Source organism: Panthera onca, chromosome B2, assembly GCF_046562875.1.
Source record: "Panthera onca isolate mPanOnc1 chromosome B2, mPanOnc1 haplotype 2, whole genome shotgun sequence".
Taxonomy (NCBI): Eukaryota; Metazoa; Chordata; class Mammalia; order Carnivora; family Felidae; genus Panthera; species Panthera onca.
Window position 1 is genome coordinate 134,439,205 of NC_138343.1, and position 24,751 is coordinate 134,463,955.

A 24,751-nucleotide genomic window follows, 5' to 3' on the forward strand; every position below is an offset into this window, starting at 1 on the left:
CAGACAAAAACATTTGCAAGCTCAGGAAATAACACATCCTGTTGATCAACCTCCAATACTTTCCACCACTTCTCCTACCTCTTAAAATGCCCGGTCCTTTGTTTCAGTGGAGTGGAGTTCAGGCTGAGTTCTGGCCTCCCTCCTCTATTACAGTAGCCTTCAATGAAGTCTTCCTTGCCTGTTCAATGCTGTCTAGTGCAATTTTTGCTTTGATGATGGGTATGTATAGATGTACATGGGTTATCTCTCCTGTTAACATCCATGATAACTTTCTACATTTCAAAACCATGTTGTCCTTCTGAAAGCTATCATGTTTGTTGCGCATGACTGTGCTTTTATTTAGCAGAAATTACCTTGTTCCTTCAGAGCTCTAAGGGAATTGTATTATGTCGATGCCAGAGTAATTGTAGTAGTATACTGTGTGTGCTGCCCCCCCCAATGTTTATAAGGTAATTTTTTATTAATGTTTATTCATTTTTGAGAGACAGAGACAGAGCATGAATGGGGGAAGGTCAGAGAGAGGGAGACACAGAATCTGAAAGAGGCTCCAGGCTGTGAGCTGTCAGCACAGAGCCCAACGGGGGGCTCAAACTCACAAACTCTGAGATCGTGACCTGAGCCGAAGTCGGATGCTCAACCGACTGAGCCACCCAGGCGCTCCAAGATAATTTTTTTTTTAATTTTTTTTCAACGTTTTTTATTTATTTTTGGGACAGAGAGAGACAGAGCATGAACGGGGGAGGGGCAGAGAGAGAGGGAGACACAGAATCGGAAACAGGCTCCAGGCTCTGAGCCATCAGCCCAGAGCCCGATGCGGGGCTCGAACTCACGGACCGTGAGATCGTGACCTGGCTGAAGTCGGACGCTTAACCGACTGCGCCACCCAGGCGCCCCCCCCAAGATAATTTTTAAACGTACAGAAAAATTGATAGAATTTTATAGTGAACCCCAATATACTGACCCCCTAAGATTCTACAGTTAACAGTTCACTAAACATGCTTTATCACATATTATCTGCCTGCCCATCCTTCCTTCTTTCATCAATGTACCCTATTTCTGATGCATTTCAGAGTGGCAGATATTACAAAATTTGCCCTGAATGTTTCAGCATGCATCTCAGTAACTAAAATTCTGGTCTGCCTTTGAATCTGCACTCAATTTCCCCATGACATCTTGAACTTCTGAAGAGCAGGGCCTGTCTCTGTCATCCTCATGAAAAATCTTCACTTCCTTGGGGCGCCTGGGTGGCTCAGTCGGTTAAGCGTCCGACTTTGGCCCAGGTCATGATCTCACCTCCGTGAGTTTGAGCCCCGCGTCGGGCTCTGTGCTGACAGTGCAGAGCCTGGAGCCTGTTTCAGATTCTGTGTCTCCCTCTCTGTCTCTGACCCTCCCGCATTCATGCTCTGTCTCTCTCTGTCTCAAAAATAAATAAACGTTAAAAAAAATTAAAAAAAAAATCTTCACTTCCTAGATCATTTTCTAACATGTAGGTATTAATATTTATCCAATGAATGTTGCCGAATTTCCTTTAACGGAATGTATAAAGTCTTTAGTATTAGCGTTTAAACATTAAGGTTTTAAATTCAATTACCCCTAACAGAAGTGAAGACATACTGGTTTCTATTCTCGCTAAGAGAATAAATGGCCACTAAGTTTCTCACTAAATGGCCACTATTGGAGCCACACCCCTTCCCCCAACATAAGTGCTATAGGAGGGAGAGCTCTGGTCTGGTAAAGGGGATCAGGAATCAAAACAGACTTTCATTGCTCTCCCATTTTTATTAGCGTTAGTCCTGTTCAGAACTGTCATCTCCAAAATGTTTTCAGGGTAAGGTATATTGACCAGGTTCCCATCTCAATTTTGGAGAACTCTAGGAACTGTGGCTCTGGAACTCAGCCAGAACATAGCAACCAAGTGTGCAAAAATCACAGGAGGGAATTACATGTTGTATAGGGTTGGATTTGGGCATGAGACAATAGTGAGGGATGAAGAACGGAGTTTATTTCACTTTCACGTAGGAGTGTGGAGGTTGCCCTGGGCTCTGATTATTCATCATGGAGTCGAGGATCTAAGACTCCTTTTGTCTTGTCCCATTAGCCTCCGTTTGGTTTTCTTTTTAATTAGTAATTAATTAGGAGAGAGAGATAGAGCATGAGCAGGGGAGGGGCAGAGAGAGAGGAAGACAGAGAATCCCAAGCAGGCTCTGCCTGGCCAGCACACAGAGCCCGATGCAGGGCTTGATCCCATGAACCACGGGAGCATGAGCTGAGGCAAAGTCACAAGTTGGATGCTTCACCGACTATCCACCCAGGCGCCCCTCACCTTGCTTTTCATGCCACATTCCCAGATGGCTACCTGAGCTTGAGACATCTTGTCTATATTCTAGGCAGCCAGAGGGAGAGAAAGGAAGGGGGAAAGGACTTACATCAGATGTCTTTTGGGAGGATTTCTCACAATACTTTGTTTTAGGTCTTTGATGAGAGCCTGGTTAGATGACTATACCTATGTACAGGGAATCTTGGGGAAACAAGGTGTGAATTATGCAAGGTCCAGAGTCTAGCCACAAACCTGAGTTGTTAGAACCAAGAAAGAGTGGAAGCCAGATAATGGGTGGATACCAGCGCCTTACTTTTTTTTTTCTTACTTCGAGAGCTAAGATCTAGGCACCTGTTTATTTCAGGTCCAGAGCAGAGAGTAGCAGGGGACTAGAAGTCAAATATCTTTGAGAACAAAGTTAGGGAAACAATGAGTCCAATCTTAGTTTCCTGCACAGGAGGAATTGTAGAGTTATAGAGGTTAGATCTTCAAATGGCTTGGAGGGTCAAGGGAGAAGGCTGCTTCTTAGCCCTGAGAAGTATATTTGGAGTGCGCCATTTTGGGGTGCTGGGTTCTTCTGCCCGCGATGGATAAAATGCCATACACTGTAGCTTCCTTAGTGCTTTTGAGGCAGGGTAAGAACTTTGGTTTTTAGAGAGCTGGAGGCAGACTTGTTCTGAGGACCAACTTCTGAGGACCAACAACGGGACCAAAAGGAATCAGGGAAACTTACGATGAGCAGGTTATCATCAATCGTTAATATCAACAATTAACTACAACAGAGTCATCATAATAAAATAGTAATTAATGCTGGAATATTGCCTTCAAGTTTCCTGAGCCTTTCCAATTTGATCTTCACAGTGTTTCTGTGTAGACACGATCCCCTCTTGCTGGCTTCTACGATTATGGAAGGGACATTGTGTAGAATGAGGCCAGGCTTCCATCCTCTGCTGAGGAAGGGGAAGGTAAGCCAATGGAGGACGGTACATGAGCACATTTGCTCCATAGCCAGGCCTTCGAGTGCAGCCTGCTTGCTGGCTTTCACACTGGTGTGCACCTTTGTACTGACTCCTGCCCGTCCCTTTGTCCAGATGATCTTTTTCTATCTGAACCAGCGGTCAAATTGCTTTAGGGCCCAGATAATGTCATCTTCCATCAAGTCTTCCCAGCCATTTCTGATGGAATTCGTTTCCTCTCTCCTATGTTCTAAAAGTTCGGGCTGCTGCCCGAATACCAGAATACCATTCTGTGTTCTAGGCAGGTATACATCTATATGGCTCTCACACCGGGTTGATTAGTTCTCTTCGGAAAGGGCACATGCTTGTTTGCCTTGACTCTCTAGGAGAAGAGTGACACATCCGAGATGTTCAGTGAATGTGTGAGGAACTCGTGTATTGACTTATTTGAGAGGTAGTGGGTGCTGAGGGTAGCATCTGAGGGTAGCCTGCTGTGAGGGATTCGACAAAAGCATTCACTGTATGTCTTTCAGGTCTACAGTCCATGGCCCTAACCACCTCTCCCTTCTCCTGAGTCCCCCACCCCCATCCCCTCCACCCCACCATCCTTCCTTACTGAGTGTCCTCTTGATCTATAACTAACAAGCTATGTAAGAGTTCCTGCTCTTTCCTCGGAATCCTCATGTCTTGGGCAACCTTGGGTCTGAGTGGGAGAGAAGAGTCTTGGTCCTCTACTTTTCCTTGGAGCCTTTACTGGCGGCTTCCTCAGATGCCATGAGGCTCCTCTGACGGTTTCCTCAAAGTTCTGCAGGCTTTCCCTGACTCTTATCTCAGTGTCCTCCCAGCTTCCACCTGTTGCCCACTTCCAAAGCCACCTGCATGTTTTGTCACACTTCCAGGTACACAAATCTGGTATAATCTCCTGTTGTGACTTGACAGACTTCCCTCAAATTTAGTGGCTTAGAATTCCAATAATGATGTATTATCTTACATAGTTTCTGTGGGTCAAGAATTCAGGAACACGATAGCTATCAGGTTCTGGCTCAGGGTCCCCCATAAGGCTGCAGTCCAAATGCTAACTGGAGTTGCAATGATCAGAGGGTTCGACTGGGGCGGTAGCATCTGCTTCCAAGCTGGATCACTCCTACAACTGTTGGCAGGAGGTCTCAGCTTCTCATCACAAGGAATTCTCCATAGAACTACTTGAGTGTCCTTAAGACATGAGAGCTGGCTTTCCCTAGAGTGAGAGAACCAAACGAGAATGGTGGACACTTCAATGTCTTCTGTGATCTGGACTTGGAAGTCATGTTTTAGTATTTCCATTATATCCTGAAAGTTGCAATGTCATCCCTGTTGAGCGTGAGAGGAGCTTACATGGGAGCATGAATGCCAGGAGGCATTTTGTGGGCCAGCCTCCACCATTCCTTTACTGGGATCATCCTTGTCTTTGTGGATCTGGCCCTGTGGTCAGAGGGGGGCAGGACACAGCAGGAGCAGGACTCAGAATCCAGAAGGAATGCCTAAAACAGGAGTCATTTGGAGTGGGATTGGGATTGAGGAAAATATAAGGAAATTTTTTTTCCATGTACCCTGAACTAGTAGGATCACATAGGGGATCAATAGAGAGTGCCTTAGTCACTCTAAGAGCTGGCAATTACCAGGACCCCCCAGTGGGATGAGAGACAACTCCCCGTGGTCAGGAGAGAAAGAGGAGGTGAAGCAATGGCTTCCAGTTGTTTCGATTATTATTGACATGACTTGAGGTCTGTTCTTCCCATCATCCTCAGGTCTTCAGTCGAGAAACAGTGTCTGTTGAAGGGCCTAGGGAAACTCTGCTTGGGGTTGGGCTCTTTCCAGTCTCTGCACACCTGAGACCTTCTCCCATCTTCAGAGTTAGAGAATACCACAATTCAATCTCCTCAGAATTCCTGAGCTTCTCCTCACAACAACCAATGTATCTGGCCCTGTATTTTGTTCCAAAACAAAACACCCCAAACAAATATATTTCCTTTGTATTTTTTTATTTTTAATTTTTTAAATTAAAAAAAATTTTTAATAAGAAATTTATTGTCAAATTAGTTTCCATACAAAACCCAGTGCTCATCCCAACAGGTGCCCTCCTCAATACCCATCACTCACCCTCCCCTCCCTCCCACTCCCCATCAACCCTCAGTTTGTTCTCAGTTTTTTAAGAGTCTCTTATGCTTTGGCTATCTCCCTTTCTAACCTCTTTTTTTTTTCTTCCCCTCCCCCATAGACTTCTGTTAAGTTTCTCAGGATCCACATAAGAGTGAAAACATATGGTATCTGTCTTTCTCTGTATGACTTATTTCACTTAATATAACACTCTCCAATTCCATCCATGTTGCTACAAAGGGCCATATTTCATTCTTTCTCATTGCCACGTAGTATTCCATTGTGTATATAAACCACAATTTCTTTATCCGTTTGTCAGTTGATGGACATTTAGGCTCTTTCCATAATTTGGCTATTGTTGAGAGTGCTGCTATAAACACTGGGGTACAAGTGCCCCTATGCATCAGCACTCCTGTATCCCTTGGGTAAATTCCTAGCAGTGCTATTGCTGGGTCATAGGGTAGCTCTATTTTTAATTTTTTGAGGAACCTCCACACTGGTTTCCAGAGTGGCTGCACCAGTTTGCATTCCCACCAACAGTGCAAGAGAGTTCCCGTTTCTCCACATCCTCTCCAGCATCTATAGTCTCCTGATTTGTTCATTTTAGCTACTCTGACTGGCGTGAGGTGATATCTGAGTGTGGTTTTGATTTGTATTTCCCTGATGAGGGGCGACGTTGAGCATCTTTTCATGTGCCTGTTGGCCATCTGGATGTCTTCTTTAGAGAAGTGTCTATTCATGTTTTCTGCCCATTTCTTCACTGGATTATTTGTTTTTCAGGTGTGGAGTTTGGTGAGCTCTTTATAGATTTTGGATATTAGCCCTTTGTCTGATATGTCATTTGCAAATATCTTTTCCCATTCCGTTGGTTGCCTTTTAGTTTTGTTGATTGTTTCCTTTGCTTTGCAGAAGCTTTTTATCTTCATGAGGTCCCAATAGTTCATTTTTGCTTTTAATTCCCTTGCCTTTGGGGATGTGTCAAGTAAGAAATTGCTGCGGCTGAGGTCAGAGAGGTTTTTTCCCGTTTTCTCCTCTAGGGTTTTGATGATTTCCTGTCTCACATTCAGGTCCTTCATCCATTTTGAGTTTGTTTTTGTGAATGGTGTAAGAAAGTGGTCTAGTTTCATCCTTCTGCATGTTGTGTCCAGTTCTCCCAGCACCATTTGTTAAAGAGACTGTCTTTTATCCATTGGATATTCTTTCCTGCTTTGTCAAAGATTAGTTGGCCATACTTTTGTGGGTCTAGTTCTGGGGTTTCTATTCTATTCCATTGGTCTATGTGTCTGTTTTTGTGCCATACATTTCCTTTGTATTAGGAGGATGTCCTTTGTTCTCAAAAACCTAAAGGAACTGATATATCTGCTGAGGGAGACAGACAGTACAACTTGTAAAACTACTCTGGTCAAAGACTTTAAGACACAAAGGAAGGCATGCTTGATTCTCTCCAAGAGGGTAGTGAAGACTTCATGAGAGGTGCATCCTGGGGAGAAATAACATTTAACTAGGTGGGAAAATGGGGAAAGTGATTTCTGGAGAAAGAGATGATCACATACTAAAGAGCTTAGGGGCATCCATGATCTGAGAATCCTGAATAAGATCAGGATGCCTGGATCTTGAGTTATTGTGGAAGAAGATCTCATAGAGGAGAAAGGTATCAGGAGGATAGGTGGGAGATGTCTGGAATCATAGATGCTGCACAGAGAAGAATCCACAAATCATCCCAACAATAATCCATCTATCCATCTATCCATCCATCCATCCATTTTTGCATTTCATAACATATATTTTCTCTCCTTACACCCCAACACAGCACAAAAGAGGTAGTTATTATTAGTTTTTAGTGGGGTGCAGAATAAGAAAATACTCTGGGACAGACCCAACGTTGTGTACAAGCTGCTTGCCCATCAGGTGTACATTCCGAGGGATTTCATGGTGCCTGAAGTATCAATGGCAGATAAGGATGACTTTTTTTTTTTCCACTTTTCACATTGGAGCATGTTTCCTTTAGATTAACAGTTTTTAAATGAATTTGTTAAAAATTTTGATATAGTAGGGGCACCTGGGTGGCTCAGTTGGTTAGGCAACCGACTTCGGCTCAGGTCATGATCTCACAGTTTGTGGGTTCGAGGCCTGTGTCGGGCTCTGTGCTGACAGGTCAGAGCCTGGAGCCTGCTTCAGGTTCTGTGTCTCCCCCTCTCTCTACCCCTCCCCTGCTCACACTCTGTGTCTGTCTCTCAATAATAAATAAACATCAAAAAAATTTAAAAAAAAATAAAATTTTGATATAACTATAAATTATGTGTATAAATTCATACAGTTATTGGAAATAATATAGAGGAGTCCCAGGTATCCTTTTTCTAGTTTCTCCCAAAGGTAACAGATTACAAACACTATGGGATATTGGCCCTGATACAATGCACATCTTATTTCAATTAAGGATGATATTTGGAGCCTTTGGCAGCCTCTATAGGTAGGTCACAGTGTAGGCCTTTAGGATTTGGAGCAGGACCCTGCCCTTACCTACAGATAACTGCCCTCCTTTTGAAAAACAAATCTTGGCCTGTGCTGGGCCTTAATGGGGGCTTGAACAGTGATCATAGGCCACCAAATCACCATGTGACCTGAACTGCCCATTATCAGTTTGGTGTTTTCTAACCCAACAAGCCATAAAGTTGGGCACACGCAGCAGCTTTCCATCATCAAATAGAAGTGGGACGTGCATGATCTGGCCTGATCAGGCCCTGAAGGCACACAGAAGTTATGCGAAGAAGTTGCCTGAAAGCCCATGGTCCCCACTCCTGCCACACTGCCTTCTCTCTCCCAGCCTGCGCCGAAGGTCTCATGGAAAGTTCCCTACTGTCAGTGGACAGAGGAAGAGAAGACGTGGGCCTGGTTTTCAGATGGTTATGTGAGATATGCAGGTGCCCCCTGAAGGTCACAGCTTCAGCATCACAGCCCTTCTCTGGAATATTCCTGAAGGATAATGGGTAAAGGAAATTTTCTTAGTGGGCAGAACTTGAGGCACTATACCAGGTTGTACACTTTGCCTGGAAGGAGAAATGGACAGATATGCAATTATATACCAATTTTTGGGCTGTGGCCAATGGTTTGGCTGGATGGCCAGGGATTGGAAAATCCAATTGGAAACTTGGTGACAAAGAGATTTGGGGGAGAGGTATATGGAGAGAATTCTCTGAAAACACAAGGGTATTTGGGTGTCATGTGAATGCTCACCAAAGGGTGACCTCAGAACAGGAGGATTTTATTTTTATTTTATTATTTTTAATATCATTTACTGTCAAATTGGCTAACATACAGTGTGTGTAAAGTGTGCTCTTGGGCCAAAGCATAAGAGACTCTTAAAAACTGAGAACAAACTGAGGGTTGATGGGGGGTGGGAGCAAGGGGAGGGTGGGTGATGGGTATTGAGCAGGGCACCTGTTGGGATGAGCACTGGGTGTTGTATGGAAACCAATTTGACAATAAATTTCATATATTGAAAAAAAAAAGTGTGTTCTTGGTTTTTGGGGTAGACTCCCGTGGTTCGTCGCTTACACACAACACCCAGTGCTCATCCCAAAGGACAGGAGGATTTTAATCAAATGGCTGGGATGACCCATTCTGTGAATATCAGTCAGCCTGTCTCCCCAGGCACCCCGCATTGCCCAGCGGGTTCATGAACAAAGCAGCTACGGTGGCAGGAATGGATGTTATGCGCTGGGCATAACAGGCTGACCTGGCTGTGCCCACTGCTGAGTGCCCAATCTGCCAGCAGCAGAGACTAACACTGAGCCGTGACATGGCTCCCTTCCTCAGGGTGATGAGCCAGCTGGCATGCGGATCCCACTGGAACACTTCCATCATGGAAAGGTGCAGCATTCTCGTTTTTGAAATAGATACTTACACCGTGGATATCGATTTGCCTTCTTTGCATGGTGTGCTTTTGCCAAAACTGCCGTCCATGGACTTGTATACTTCCTTATCCACTCTCACTGCGTTCCATGCGCTCTTGCTTCTGATCAAGGAACTCACTTCACAGGAGACAAAATGTGGCAATGGGCCCACGCTCCTGGAATCCACTGGTCTTACCATGTTCTCCATTCTGAAGCAGCCGGCTTGGGAGGATGGTAGAATGGCCTTTTAAAAACTGAGTTACAGTGCCAGCTAGGTGGCAATCCCTTGTGGGGCTGGGGCGAGGTCCTCCCGAAGGCTGTGTATGCTGTGATCCCACTCCTCTCCCTGGGCTTAAACCCTGGACCCTCTCCTCTTAGCTCCTGGATGGAGTTCTCTTACCGGTGGTGCCTCACATGGAGCCACCATGCTGCTCCCACCAAGTGGGAGTAATGCCCTTGACAGGTGCGCCTACCCCTCTCCTCCCCCAAGGAATCTGTGCTGAGTCAGGCTGGCTTTTCTAAAACTCTTTAGCATCGGGGTGTTTGGGTGGCTCTGTCAGTTAAGCATCTGACTCTTGGTTTCTCCTCAGGTCAGGATCTCACAGTTTGTGAGATACAGTCCCGCGTCGGGGTCCTCCTCCCTGACAGTGTGCAGCCTGCTTGGGATTCTCTCTCCCTCTCTCTCTGCCCCTCCCCTGCTCTCGCTCTCTCTCTCTCTCTCTCAAAATAAATAAACTTAAAAACAAGCAAAACACAGAGGCTAATACATCACATGCAATTAACAAAAACAAAAACAAACAAAAAAACCAACAAAAAACCCAACCCTCTAGCATCAAGAGGTCTTAAGACTTAGCTTCCCACCCTGCACTCCCATCCTTGTCCTCTCGCTCCCATCTCCTGGAAGTACTTCTTTTTCTGTTTTTAACGGTTAGTTAATTACTAACCGTTGAGAGAGACAGACAGAGAGAGAGAGAGAGAGAGAGAGAGAGAGAGAGAGAACACGAGCCCGAGAGCAGGGGAGGGGCAGAGAGTGTGCGAGACAGAGAACCCCAAGCCAGCTCCAAACAGACACTTCCACACTGAAGCAGGAAACTGACAGCGCAGAGCTCGGGTTGGGGCTGAGGGTGGGGGTGGGGGGACGGGTGCGAGAACTCAGGACTCGTGAGATCATGACCTGAGCCAGAAATCATGACAGAGATCAGGACCTGAGCTACCCAGGCGCCCTGGCTGGCAGTACTTTTCGACCAAGTTCCCTTTTCTCCATCTTTTTTTTTCTCCATCTTCTTTTTTAAAAAAAAATTTTTAATGTTTTATTTATTTTTGAGACAGAGAGACAGAGCATGAGCAGGGGAGGGGCAGAGAGAGGGGAGGGGCAGAGAGAGGGGAGGGGCAGAGAGAGAGGGAGACAGAATCCGAAGCAGGCTCCAGCCTCTGAGCTGTCTGCACAGAGCCCCGCGTCGGGCTCGAACTCACGAACCGTGAGATCATGACCTGAGCCAAAGTCGGACGCTCAACCGACTGAGCCACCCAGGCGCCCCGCCTTTTCTCCATCTTCTGGTCCAGAGATGCCAGGGCAGAAGAGGCTGAGGAAGGCTGCTAAGCAGGTGACTGGCTCCGCCCACAGGAACCTCTACTCCTCCCACACCCATATTAGGGCAAGCTGCACTCGCCCCACCCTCCGAGCATGTAGGAAGTCGGGACTTCTTTTTTTTTTTTTTTCAACGTTTTTTATTTATTTTTGGGACAGAGAGAGACAGAGCATGAACGGGGGAGGGTCAGAGAGAGAGGGAGACACAGAATCGGAAACAGGCTCCAGGCTCCGAGCCATCAGCCCAGAGCCTGACGCGGGGCTCGAACTCACGGACCGCGAGATCGTGACCTGGCTGAAGTCGGAGGCTTAACCGACTGCGCCACCCAGGCGCCCCGGAAGTCGGGACTTCTTAATTAAGAATGCCACTTTTCTCCAGCTTGGAGCTGGTAGAGGATACCCGTCCGCCCTGCTGTGCTCTTCACGTCGCCCCGCCGCTGCCGACCATGGCTCGTCCTGGGGGCACCACTCTCCGTCTTTGTCTCCTGCTCCGGTTTCTGCTAACAGACAGTGTTTCAGCGCCTCGTGGCTGTGAGTTCAGAGGTAGAACCTGGGCGGGGGGCAGTGCGGCGGTCGGGAGGAGCTTTAAGACTTGGAAGGAGTTGCGGTGTGCCCCGAGGGCTTCTGGAGCCTTCTCGCCGGGGGGCGCTCCGTCCCACTCCTCAATTATTCCCCGGCCGGCTTGTTCCGCGTCCGCGGCGTCTGCGGGTCGCGGGTTCCCGGGACCCGGAGAGGTAACTGTAAATGGGCAGTTTCCTCCGAAAGCGCTGCTGCGGCCGGGTGGCCCCGGTGGTGGCGGGACAGCAGAGCCGGAGCAGGGGGAGGGAAAGACGGCCTCCTCGCGGAGCCTAAGCCTGAGTCTCAGGTCCTGAGCCCCGGGCTTTGGGCAGGACGGAGGGCGATCCCTCAGCGAAGGAACTGCCAGATAAACCTGCCCCGCGACGCGGCTCACACCACTCTGCCCGCACGAGACACCATTCCCGTTACCGGAGCACTTGGACTTCTCGGTTCACCGCCCCCCCCCCCCCCCCCCCCCCGCGTCCGGCTCCAGAAGCTCTTCCACCAGCCACGTCCCAGCACCTCCCAGCTCAGAGTGGGCAGGTCTGTATCCTATGGCCAGAGACCTCCTGGCTACCAGACCCCTGGACCTCACCGGCAGCCTCTTACTCCGTGTGGCTTTCCCTGCTGCAAGTGGCATTGCCTGGCTCCAACACTGTAAAGGTCTCTTCCCGATATTCCAATGGGGATGTCACAAAGTGCACAGAGCACCTTTTCCTAACACAATACCTCTATGTCACAGCTTCTACAGGGTCCTATGACCGAGGAAGCAGGCTCAGCCACACTCATTCATCCAGGGATTGTTAGGGCCGCTTCCCTGCTACAAAAGCACTGTCGGTTAGTTACAGCAGAGACCTGGGAAATATTTAATAGATGCAGAAAATCTTTGCACCGGGCTGGCATTTAAGTGAAAATAGAAGAGGGCTCCTTCATACCCTTGCATTCAGAGAGGTTTTGATGTTGGTACTCATCTCTCTCACTGCATCCAGGATAAGTACTTTTTAAACATTCTATTTGGAGAGAAGAGAAGGCCGTGTAAGAGTACTGTACTTGAATTTCCTTGCAACCTAGCCCCCAACCCACAAGTAATTCAACTGCAAAGATTTTTCACTCCCGGGACAAACGTGGGGGATGTGAAAGGACCACATGGTGATGTGGGTACCTGAGCCAAATGATGTCGCTGTGAACAGGGGCTGGGAGAGGTGTCTTTTCATTGTCTGGGGCATCCTCTGCCCTGCACCAGTTCAATAACAGGGACCCCTGAGGACGCTTTCGATCCCTGTGGATGGTGTCAACTCACACAGTAGGTTTACGCAGTGAAAATGTCCGGGTGGTCTCTGCTCCCCAGGGTCTCTGCACCCCTGTAAATGACCACATGACTCTTTGGGGAAGGCCAGCAGGAAGCATTGCTCTTGCTGTTGACCTGAAGGGTCCCTCCTGATTGGAACCTGGCTTCTGCTTCTAGTAAAGAGTTGCAGTTCTGAGAGGCGGCTCCGTTCTGGAACCTGGGCAGAGGATCCAGACTCTCTGTGGGGTCACTGCTTTCAGCTTCCTCCTCATCCATCTTGGGGATTGGTCTTTGTTTTTATTGTTTAACTCCAGCAGTCTTCGGGTTGGCTGTCCAACTACTTTGCCTTTACAGTCATGTGTTCTGTGAGCCAGAGGGATGGACAGCTTTCTGTGGGTCAGGCCGCTGGCTGCTTTCCAGCGTCTAGGATCATTCCAGGATCATTTCAATCGTTGCTGCCTCCCTGCTTCGGACAGTTGAGCGCCTATACCTCAAATCTATTATAACAGGACTTCCCACCGCCAATACCACTGGGAGCCTATTTCTGCAACACCGTCCCATTACCGCCAAGCTTCTGCCTTCAAAGAGAGCCATCACTAAGCTTCTTTTGTTTTAATTTCTTTAGAGAGAGAGAGAGAGAGAGAGAGAGAGAGAGAGAGACAGCGCAAATGGGGGAGGGGCAGAGAGAGAAGAGAGACAGAGAAGGAGAGAGAAGGAATCCCATGCAGGCTCGAGCCACAAACTAGGAGATCATGACCTGAGCCAAAGTTGCACACTTAACTGACTGAGCCACCCAGGCGCCCTGCCATTACTAAGCTTCTTCAGGATTTTGGTGCCTTCTCACCATGCATTGTTTTTTGGTTTCTGTTTTTTGAATTTTATTAAAATCCAAGCTAACATATGGCGTAATAATGGTTTCAGGAGTAGAATTTAGGGATTCATCAATTACATGTAACACCCATGCTTGTCCCAACAGGTGCCCTCCTTAATGCCCACCACCCATTCGGCCCATCCCCCCACCCATTACCCCTCCAGCAACCCTCAGTTTCTTCTCTGTATTTCAGAGTCTCCTATGGTTTGCCTCCCTCTCTGTTTGTAGCTTATTTTTCGTTCCCTTCCCCTATGTCCACCTGTTGTGTTTCTTAGCTTTCCACATATGCGTGAAATCATACGATATTTCTTTCTCTGACTGACTTATTTTGCTTAGCATGATATGCTCTAGTTCCATCCACATGGCTGCAAACGGCAAGATTTCATTCCTTTTGATCACCAAGTAATATTCCATTGTGTATTTATACTAGATCTTCTTTATCCATTTGTCACTCGATGGACGTTTGGGCCCATCCCATAATTTGGCTATTGTGGATAGTGCTGCTAAAACACTGGGGTGCATGTGCCCCTTAAAATCAGCATTTTGGTATCCTTTGGAGCGGTACCTAGTAGTGCAACTAAGGGGTCATAGGCTAGTTATACTTTTAATTTTTTGAGGAACTTCCATATTGTTTTCCCTAGTGGCTGCACCAGTTTGCAGTCCCAGCAGCAGTGAAAAAGGCTTTACCTTCCTCCACATCCTTGCCAATAGCTGATGTTTCCCGAGTCGATCATTTTCGCCATTCTGACTGGCGTGAGGTGGTATCTCATTGTGGTTTTGACTTGTACTTCCCTGATGATGTGTGATGTTGAGCATCTTTTCATGTGCCTGTTGGCATCTGGATGACTTCTTTGGAAAAGTGTCTGTTCGTGTCTTTTACCTCTTTCTTCACTGGATTATTTGTTTTTTGGGTGTTGAGTTTGATAAGTTCTTGATAGATTTTGGATAGTAACCCTTTATCGGATATCTCATTTGCAAATATCTTCTCTCGTTCCGTCCATGGACTTTTAGTTTTGTTGAATGTGTGGAAGGAAACGGACCTCATCTTGATTAGGTCCCAGTAGTTCATGTTTGCTTTTGTGTTCCTTGCCTCCAGAGACATGTCAGGTAAGAAGTTTTTGCAGCCGAGGTCAAAGAGATTGTAGCCTGTTTTCTCCTCTAGGATTTGGATGGTTTCCTGTCCTACATTTAGGTGTTTTTTTTTAATCCACTTTGAGTTTATTTTGTGTATGATGTAAGAAAGTGGCCCAGGTTTGTTCTTCTGCATGGGCTGTCCAGTTTTCCTAACACCATTTGCTGAAGAGAGTTAATTCCCACTGGGTAGTCTTCCCTGCTTTGTCAAAGATTAGTTGGCCATATGTTTGTGGGTCTATTTCTGGGTTTTCTGTTCCGTTCCTTTGATCTATGTGTCTGTTTTTGTGCCCGTACCATACTGTCTTGATGATTACAGCTTTGTAATACAGCTTAGAGTCTGGAATTGTGATGCCTCCAGCTTTGGTGTTCCCTTTCAACAGTACTTTGGATATTCGGGTCATTTCTGGTTCCCTGCAAATTTTGGAAGTGTTTATTCTAGCTCTGTGAAGAATGCTGGTGTCCGTTTGACAGGGATTGCATTGAATATGCAGATGGCTTTGGGTAGTGTTGACATTATAGCAATATTTCCTCTTTCAATCCACGAGCATGGGCTGTTTTTTACTTCTTTGTCCTCTTGAATTTCTCTCTGAGATTTCTGTACTTCGCAGCATATAGATCTTTCACCTCTTTGGTGAATTCATTCCTAGGTATTTTATGGTTTTCAGGACCATGGGGTTGATTCCTTGATTTCTCTTTCTGCTGCTTCATTATTGGTGTAGACAAATGCCACAGATTTCTGTACGTTGACTTATATCCTGCAACTTTGCTGAATTCATGTATCAGTCATAGCAGGTTTTTGGTGGAGTCTTTTGGGTTTTCCACATAGAGTATCATGTCATCTAGGAAGCATGAAAGTTTGACTTCTTCCTTGCTGATTTGAATGCCTTTTATTTCTTTTTGTTGTCTGATTGTTGAGGCTAGGACTCCCAACGCTATGTTGAACAACGGTGGTGACAGCGGGCATCCCTGTCATGTTCCTGACCTTAGGGGAAAGTTCTCGGTTTTTCCCCCTTGAGGATGATATTAGCGGTGGGTGTTTCCTACCTGGCCTTTGTGATCTTGGGGTATGTTCCTTCTATCCGTCCTTTCTTGTGGGTTTTCATCAAGAAGGATACTGTATCTTGTCAAATGCTTTTTCTGTATCTATTGAGAGGATCGTGTTCTTGTTCTTTCTTTTATTAATGTGAGGCATCATGTTGATTGATTTGTGGATATTGAAGCAGCCTTGCATCCCAGGAATAAATTCCACTTGATCGTGGTGAGTACTTCTTTTAATGGATTGTTGGGTTGCGTTGGCTAGTAACTTGTTGAGAATTTTTGCATCCATGTTCATCGGGGAAATGGCTCTGTAGTTCTCCTTTTCAGTGGGACCATGCATTTTTTATGAGTTTCATTGAGAGTCCTCCAGACCGCTCCGTGAGCATAGTTGATGGACATATTTTTGGTTTTGTTTTGGCATTTCTTACTACATTTGTTCTGTCATATGCACTTCTCCGGGCCTTTTTAATCCCTTACCACTATCTGTCATGGAATTCCTGATATTCTAGTCTGTGCCGTGTGGACCATCCTTTTTTCCAAGTCTCCAAGGCCCATCCTAATGGTAGATTATCACCATGACCAGGCCTGTGCTAAATGCTGGGACCCGGGATTGCAAATCTCTCTTCTCTGACTTTGGATTCTGTCTTCACCCTGCCCCACCCTGACTCAGCTCCTCAGGAGTAGGCCCCCTCACTGTCTCTCATATTAGTAAAAAAATTTTTTTAATGTTTATTTCTATTTAATAATTTAATTTTATAATAATTTTACTTAATAATTTTATTTAATAATTTAATGTTTAATGTTTGTTTATTTTTTAGAGAGAAAGAGAGACAGAGCATGAGTGGAGGAGGGGCAGAGAGAGGGAGACACAGAATCCAAAGTAGGCTCCAGGCTCTGAGCTGTCAGCACAGACCCTGACGCGGGGCTCGAACTCACGAGCCGTGAGATCATGACCTGAGCTGAAGTCGGACGCTCCGCTGACTGAGCCACCCCGGCGCCCCTCATCTTCTTAGAGACACTGGGATAGATCCTGACCATCAGCCGGCATGTAGACCTCTTCTTCCCATGGCCAGCGTAGCACGTGCCTGAATTGATTAAAGAATGAGCGATGCTGGATATCAGCCTGGTAGACCCAGGGAACATATCCATGGCTGTATGGTTTCTGGTCAGGCAGAGGAATCCCGATCCTTGGTCCTTTTCCAAGAAGGGAAGTGCGCCAGCCTTTAATTGTTAGGGGGGAGGGGCTGTGCAGGGGCCGCCTTTGCTCTGCTAGGCCAGCCCTGCAGAGATACAATGACTGTCACATGGATGGGAGAGGGACGCCTCTGGGTCTGTTCTTCCAACCCCAACCCTAACTTACGTTTTCATTTGCAGATGCTCTTTCTCCTGCCTTTGAATTCCCCATCACACCAAAGCCCAATCCTGGACAACCATGGTGTGAGATTCGAGGCAAGGTCAACGGAAACACGTTTCTGTATTATGCGTGTGGGAACAAGAAGGTCGAAGTCTTTGGTCCTCTGGGGAGGAATGGGAATGACATAGTGTTTTGGGAGAGACAGACCGAAACTCTGAAAGACCTGGCAGAAGAGCTCAAGAAGAAACTACTTGACTGGAAAGCAGCGGATTTTGCACACAGTGGTAAGTCGGAAAGGCCCAGGGCAGAAGTAGAACAGTTTGTAGGGCCAGGCACCTATTGTGTTCATGTACAACTTAGACATGGGTCCCACACACGTGGCCCAGCAGCCAGGGCAGTCAGAGGGACAGAACTGGACCAAGAAGGGTGAAGGGGAGCCGAGGAGTGGACAGCAGGTGGGACAAGGGATCGGTCAAGACCAGAGGCTGACTTCATTCCCATGGTGGGGGTGGGGGGCAGATTCTCTCTCCCTGCAGGGCAGGATGGTGTGTGTGCGTGGGGACAACGGACGCACCAGCGGATCCTGGGAGTTTCACATCAATGAACAGATATCCTACTTCTTTAACTCAGAGAGTGGAAATTGGACACTTTGTCCTAGAGGCCGACAGATAAAGGCCTCATGGGAGAGTGACAGAGATTTGACCAATACCCTCATGAAGATCTCAGTTGGAGACTGTAACAAGTGGCTTGAGCGAATATTGGTGCACTGGGATGAACTGTGGGAGACAACAGGTAACTCAGAAGACTGGATGAAGTTGTTCTCTTGAAATCGGGCCTACCTTCTCCACTGTAGTGTGCGTGTGTGTGTGTGTGTGAGAGAGAGAGAGAGAGAGAGACAGAAACAGAGAAGGTGATCCATCCATGGTGAATATCTTTAGGGGAGAGTAATGGCCCTAGATATGTTCTAGCGTCCTTCCTTTCCCTTCTCATCTCCTGAAATCTCTTCCTTGCTGCATGTCCTTTAGTTTTCTGGGATTTCTTGGATTCCCTCCTGGCCCCAAACATGAGGGTGTCAGTCTGATTCCAGAGACTCCTTCTCGCTCTTCCCTTTTCTGAGAATCATTGATCTTCTCATCTCATCTTGTCTCTGGCCGGGGATCATTCCTGGTACGTGCACTGTTAGCTCCAGAGAGGGGGTCAACTGTCACCACCCTCGTGCTGCGTGACCACCTCTTCTGCCACAGCAGGAGTGACCAGTTATGTTGGAACCCGGGCTTCCCCGTTTAGCTGTGCGAGGTCCTTCGGGACGGGTCCCGTGTCTTTCCTCGGTTCCCACCCCAGAACCTGTCACAGCAGCTGCCACAATGTAGAGAGACAGAAAGCATCTGCAGTGTGGGATCATCTGCGGCAGGAGGAGCGGAGGGGGTATCTCTTCGGATTTAAGTCTGAAACAGGATTTGGGGTCTGAAACCCTCTTGTGTTTCCATCTCAGCCCCGCCAGGCTCGCAGCAAGTCACGGCCCGGTCCGGGGCCCTCAGACCCATCACCTGGATCCTCCCTGTGATTCTCAGCTGCTTAATCATAATTGGCATCCAAGGTAGAGTCTTTTAGAGTGACAGGTACTGAGAGCAGATGGAGCGGGAGGGGAGGGGCAAATGGCCTGGTGTGAGGACAGGGACAGGTGACTCCCCCGCCCGACCCTGCCCACTCACTGAACCTTGTCATCACAGAAGTGAGACGAGGTGATGAGTTCCCCTGTCAGTTGTTAGCAGTAACGTGGACAAGCGCAGCCCTGAGTTGTCCTAAGGCCTCACTGTTAAGGCCGCTGGGAAAGGGGAGGGGCCCCCCAATGCATAAGGCCTGTTGACGCTAAGGAGATCTAGCAAGGTCAGGCCTGACGCAGACCTGATTCTAGGTTGGAGAGAGTCAATTTGGCCCAGTGCGGGTGGTGTGCGGGGAGAGAGACACACAGCTTGGGCAGTACTCACAGTGGAGCACGAGAGGCGTGGTGGCTCCACGTGATGTCTCAGGGGGGGCGACTCCATCCAGGGGCCTACGAGGAGAGGCACCAGTGTCTGTTCCGGGGGAGGGAGTGGGAAGGCCAGGCAGAGGCAACTCCAAAGCCTGCAGTTGAGCGCTGTGTTCCCCCAGACAGTGGCTTGGGTCTTAGCATGTGAGGCAGAAAGTGAACAGTAGAGACTGTGCATGGCAAGATGTAGAAGCGTGGGAAATCCGGCTCAGGCTGCTGCAAGGCACTGGCAGCTCGCTTCCTGCAGACCTCAGATCCGGAGCCACTGAGCACCCCTGCTTGGAGCAGAGCTGACCCGGGAGACGGGGGGACAGAGCTGGCCCGGGAGATGTGGGGGCAGAGCTGACCCGGGAGATGGAGGGCAGAGCTGACCCAGGAGATGGGGGGGCAGAGCTGACCCGCGAGATGGGGGGACAGAGCTGACCCGGGAGATGGGGGAGCAGAGCTGACCCTGGAGATGGGGGGCTGAATTGCTGGGGGTGCTCACAGCTGAGCCAGACCAGGAATGGACGGGATGGGGGAAGGAGCATCATGCTAAGGGCTCTGAGTGCTGCTAGCTGGGAGGCTGGGAGGGAAGGGAGAGGAAAGGATCTTTGCTTCAAAATTTCGCAAGGTTAGAGATATCAAGTGCAGGCCCCTGTCTGCTGTCAGATCCCTCACCAGGTCCTCTAGGACTGCCCATCAGAGGCAGAATTAGAACCTGAGTCAAGTGGGCAGAATGATTTGTTACTTCCTGAGCCCAAACCCTTGGTAACAGCACCTGGGGATGACTCAGTGATTTGTTTTCAGAGGGAGGAGGTTTGTAAAGGCGGTTGGACCCAGGGCTGGGGAGATGGCTGGAGGGAAATACATGTCCCTCAATGAGGGCTGGACTGGGTGCGGGGGTAGGTGGGGAAGGGCAGCCCCAGGACAACTGGCCCAGGAATTTCTCAGCCACGAGACCAACACCTGTTCTTTTCTCAAGGCTGCTGATTATACCAGGAAGCTCCTGAGAGTGTCGTCCTGCTTAGCGATTCTGTTTTGCTAGGCTACCTTTGGATCACTTGCTGTTCGTTTTTGGACCAGACTTTAAGAATCCAGCGACATCACCAACTTCCAGCTATTACAACTTCGGCTCAGGTCATGATCTCGCGGTCCGTGAGTTCAAGCCCCGCGTCGGGCTCTGTGCTGACTGCTCAGAGCCTGGAGCCTGTTTCGGATTCTGTGTCTCCCTCTCTCTCTGACCCTCCCCCGCTCCTGCTCTGTCTCTCTCTGTCTCAAAAATAAATAAACGTTTAAAAAAAAAATGAAAAAACCAAAAAGAATCCAGAGAAATCGGACCACATGGTGCAGCACATGTAACATCCATGTCCATTCATGCATCTGGGGAATGCACTTTTATTTAGCACTTTTTCTTAGTATGTTATTTCATTTTCTTTTGAGACTAAGTGATAGAATTATTTTATTTATTTATTTTTAAATGTTTCTTTACTTGTGAGAGAGAGCATGCACGGGGGAGGGGCAGAGAGACACAGGGAGAGAGAGGATCTGAGGCAGCCTCCACGCTGACAGCAGAGAGCCCGACGTGGGGCTGGAACTCACGAACCCTGAGATCATGACCTGAGCCAGAGTCGGACACTTAACTGACTGAACCACCCAGGCGCCCCAAAGTGATGGAATTCTTGCTCTGAAATGTTTAAATGCTTGACTAAGGAATCTCAACAAAGAGAACGTTTTCCATCTCGTCCTTTGGTTGTGGAATATGAGATTCTTCTATGCACTTTGGCCTTGTTCTTGCAGACACTTGTGCCAAAAAATATCGTTTGAAGTTATGGAAACTCAGGGATTTTTTTCTGATAAATGACCTCATTGACGTCTAAAGAGAACAATATATATGTGATAATTCTCTTCAGTAATTTCTATGTAAATATATTTAAATAAAATATCACTGTAATAAAAATGGTAGTTAACTCGGAATTTGTGTTTTATCCCATAAAGAACTCCTTGCTCTTCCTCACTTTGTGGGGTAAATATAACTGGTGATTCTGCTAGATTTCTTGTGGAAGCAGAGAATTTAAGGCTCACTCCAAAATCACATTTCAAGGAGCCATCTGTGGGTCTCAGTGCAAACAATGCAAATCCAACATGCCAACTGCAAACAAACATTTGAATATGAAGTCATCGAGAATCTTTCTGATTTCCCCTGATCCCCCATCTACAGGAGTGACTCTCCTGTCGTCTCTCCCCGCTGAGTCACCTCCTTCAGTGCACAGTGAATCTTCCTGGCAGAAACAGATCTGCTTCTAAAAATTAAGTTATTCTTCCATGAGCAAAGGATTGGCATCCAGAATATATAAAGAGCTCCTACAGATACGTAAGTCATTCTAAGAGTTGTGCAAGAGCTTAGAGTAAGTTCCAGATGATAAATAAGCCTATGAAATCATTGAACACATCCTCAATAATCAAGATAACACAAATAACAATGGGATGCCCCACATAGGCATCAAACGGACAAAATTTTATTTTATTATTGGTTTACTTTTTGACAACATCCTAAATATATCTATAGCAAGTGGTGGACAGGAAGTAGACTAACATGAGTTCTCTTAGGTGTTGGTAGGAGTATAAATGGAATCACTCATTTGCCCCCTATTTCACCACGTCCAGACAGTAGTTGATGTTCAGCCCACTGCACGGCAATCCCAGTGTTCCTTCCAGGCTGGAAAACACGGAGACCCAAAAGCGTGGAGATGTATGTGTTTTCGCTGTGGTGTTATGTGCCGTAGCAACTGTTAGCAATATGATATCCGAGTGAAGTACAACATATACACCATGTTAAGAGATTTGTTTCTCTCTGCTTAAGACTAAATAATCGGAAGTACTTTCCAAAGTGATACAAAGACGGACCCGAACACCAGGGGAACGCAGCTTTCAAATGTATATTTGAGGACATCTGGCTGACATCCCCTAACAGTGGCCTCGTGAATCTAAATCTACCACGTGTAAAAATTAAAGCAATCAACCAAAAAGGCACATAAAACTCTGTAACCCCCATTTTCAGCACACCCAGGAAATGGAAAATGCCTAAGTCCATCCCTGTCTGTGACCATGATGGACGCTGTTGGAACAACTGGAAGCAGAGTCTGAGGACGAGGCGGTGGTCAGGGGCCCTGACTCAGTATGGGATGATCCGTGGTGATGCGGGAGAATGTCCCGGTGGGTGGGAAATACATCCCAAAGTGTGTGGCATCAGGGGACATCACGAAAAGCGGGAGGACATTGGTGTGACCGCTTACTGTCATACGGTTCAGGAAGAGAAGCGTCTGTACAGGACTCGCAACTTCTTTATATAGTTCAGGCCTGTTTCAGAATTTGATGTGACAAGGTAAGTGACTCGGAACACAGCCTGGTCATTTTTTCAAGGCGGGTCCTCCCTCTTTGTTCCCTTCGGACTCTGTGCTCCGGCCTTCGGCAGCTTCTGTCTCCTCCACGTTCTCAGCATGGCCAGCCCAGGGCCTCGTGGACAGGAAAGCCGCTAAGTCCCGGATCGGAGCTGTGCACACTGATCTCTACGGAGCCCGACCCTCACTTTGGTGCAGGAGAGGGCAGGCAACTGAATCAGCTCTTTTGCAGTGAGATCGCCCTCCAAGCCGTGTGTGTGTGTGTGTCTGTGTGTGTGTGTGGGGGGGTGCATGTGTGCATGCATGCACGTGTATGTATGTGCGTTTGTGTATGTGTGTACATGCGTGTGCCCAAATACTTTCCTGCTCCAAACTCATTGCATAGAACTATGAATCAAAAAAAAAAAAAAAAAAAGAACTATGAGTCATTGGCTGGGTGGTTTCCTAAACTCTTCAAGCAGGAATGAAATAAGACATTAGTGGGAAATGATGCAATAATCCAGCGCTTTCTCCTGCTGAGGGTGCCCCCCCCCCCCCCCCCCCCGGTCTCCTAATTCAGGTGTTAGCCCTGCCTGCCCTGAAGGCCAGGGCTGGGGTCTCTCTTGCTGTGAAGGATGGGCAGCCCTCCTTAACATCTCTGTCACTGGAGTCTCTTTGGGTAGGTGGAAATAGAGCCCTAACCAAGATTCAGAACTCTATCAGATTCAAGAGGTGAAGACTTTCCCCTTCATCACCACATTGGTGTGAATTGTGAATTTTAAGTTATTTATTTGTGAATCACTATCTAGATTTATGTATTCATTTATTAAGTTTATGCATTTATTTTGAGAGAAAGAGAGAAAAAGCGTGAGTGGGGGAGGGGCAAAAGAGAATCCCAAGCTGGCTCCACACTGTCAGCAGCTGAGCCCGACGTGGTGCTGGAATGCACAAACTGTGAGATCATGACATATGCCGAAGTCAGATGCTTAACCGACTGAGCCACCCAGGTGCCCCAATTTTAAGTTATTTAAATGTTGGTTTAATGGCTGCATGATTGAGACAGTATGAAAGCGAAGGTGCTAAAGAAGGCTAAAGCTAACATGTGGAAATGTCAGGTAGAAGGTGAAATCAGATCATAGTATAGATGGGTTTGGCACCTCACTAGTAAGGAAACATGGCAATATAAATTCTTCCCTCAGGTGCCCCAAACTTTTCCCCATTGCTTGCCTGCAAGTCTGGCTGCAAGGGCAAAAAATCTGCTAGAAAACATAGATGATAAGACAGCTAACTGCTGTTCATCCAGATTGAATTAAGACTTATGCATTTGCAGGGCGCCTGGGTGGCTCAGTCGGTTAAGCGTCCGACTTCAGCTCAGGTCGTGATCACGGTTCTTGGGTTCAAGCCTCGCATCAGGCTCTGTGCTGACAGCTCAGAGCCTAGAGCCTGCTTCGGATTCTTTGTCTCTCTCTCTCTTTGCCCCTTGTCCACTTACACTCTGTCCTTCTTGCTCTCAAAAATAAATAAACATTAAAAAAAAAGAAAAATAATGAGACAAGGAATATGATAATGATATTAATAAACATATTTATATAATACTAATATAATTATATATTAATTATATATAATTACATATAATATCATAAAGGGGACAATCCAACAAGGAGATATAACAATTGTAAACATTTATGCACCCCAATGGGTGCACACAAATACATAAAACAGTTAATAACAAATATTAAAGAACTATTAGATAATAACAGAATAATAGTAGGGGACTTTAACACCCTACTCACATCAAGTGACAGGTCATCTAAACAGAAAATGAATGAAGAAATGATGGCTTTGAATGACGCTGCACCAGATGTATTTAATAGTATATTCAGAACACTCTATCCTAAAACAGCAGAATGCACATTCTTTTCAAGTACACATGGAACATTCTCCAGAATAGATAACATATTAGCCCACAAATCAAGACTCAACAAATTCAAGAAGATTGAAGTCATAGCATGCATCTTTTTTTTGAATTTTGTTTTTAAATTTACATGCAAATTAGTTAGCATACAGTGCAACAATGATTCCAGGAGTAGATTCCTTAGTGCCCCTGACCCATTTAGCCCATCCCCCCTCCCACAACCCCTCAAGCAACCCTCAGTTTGTTCTCCATATTTATGAGTCTCTTCTGTCTTGCTCCCGTTCCTGTTTTTATATTATTTTTATTTCCCTTCCC

At 47.0% G+C, this 24,751-nt stretch overlaps 1 protein-coding gene and 1 long non-coding RNA gene across 2 annotated transcripts in view; both read left to right on the forward strand.

The window, feature by feature from the left end:
* LOC145715509 (uncharacterized) overlaps positions 1–24,751 on the forward strand; it is a 464,377-nt gene that overhangs the window by 162,317 nt on the left and 277,309 nt on the right. The gene's annotated exons all lie outside the window — the stretch shown is intronic.
* LOC132676943 (UL16-binding protein 1-like) lies at positions 11,244–20,261 on the forward strand. Its single transcript, XM_078447453.1, has 5 exons — positions 11,244–11,433; positions 17,154–17,417; positions 17,653–17,925; positions 18,626–18,730; positions 20,127–20,261. The coding sequence occupies exons 1-5, from the start codon at positions 11,253–11,255 to the stop codon at positions 20,132–20,134; spliced, it is 831 nt and encodes a 276-aa protein (XP_078303579.1). The 5' UTR covers positions 11,244–11,252; the 3' UTR covers positions 20,135–20,261.

What these genes read in the sequence shown, in the direction of transcription:
- LOC132676943 (XM_078447453.1), top strand. Translation starts at nt 11,253, where the DNA reads ATGCCACTTTTCTCCAGCTTGGAGCTGGTAGAGGATACCCGTCCGCCC. An exon ending in AGCGGATTTTGCACACAGTG is followed by an intron (nt 17,418 to 17,652) that starts GTAAGTCGGAAA and finishes GGTGGGGGGCAG; the next exon opens with ATTCTCTCTCCCTGCAGGGC. An exon ending in TGAACTGTGGGAGACAACAG is followed by an intron (nt 17,926 to 18,625) that starts GTAACTCAGAAG and finishes TTTCCATCTCAG; the next exon opens with CCCCGCCAGGCTCGCAGCAA.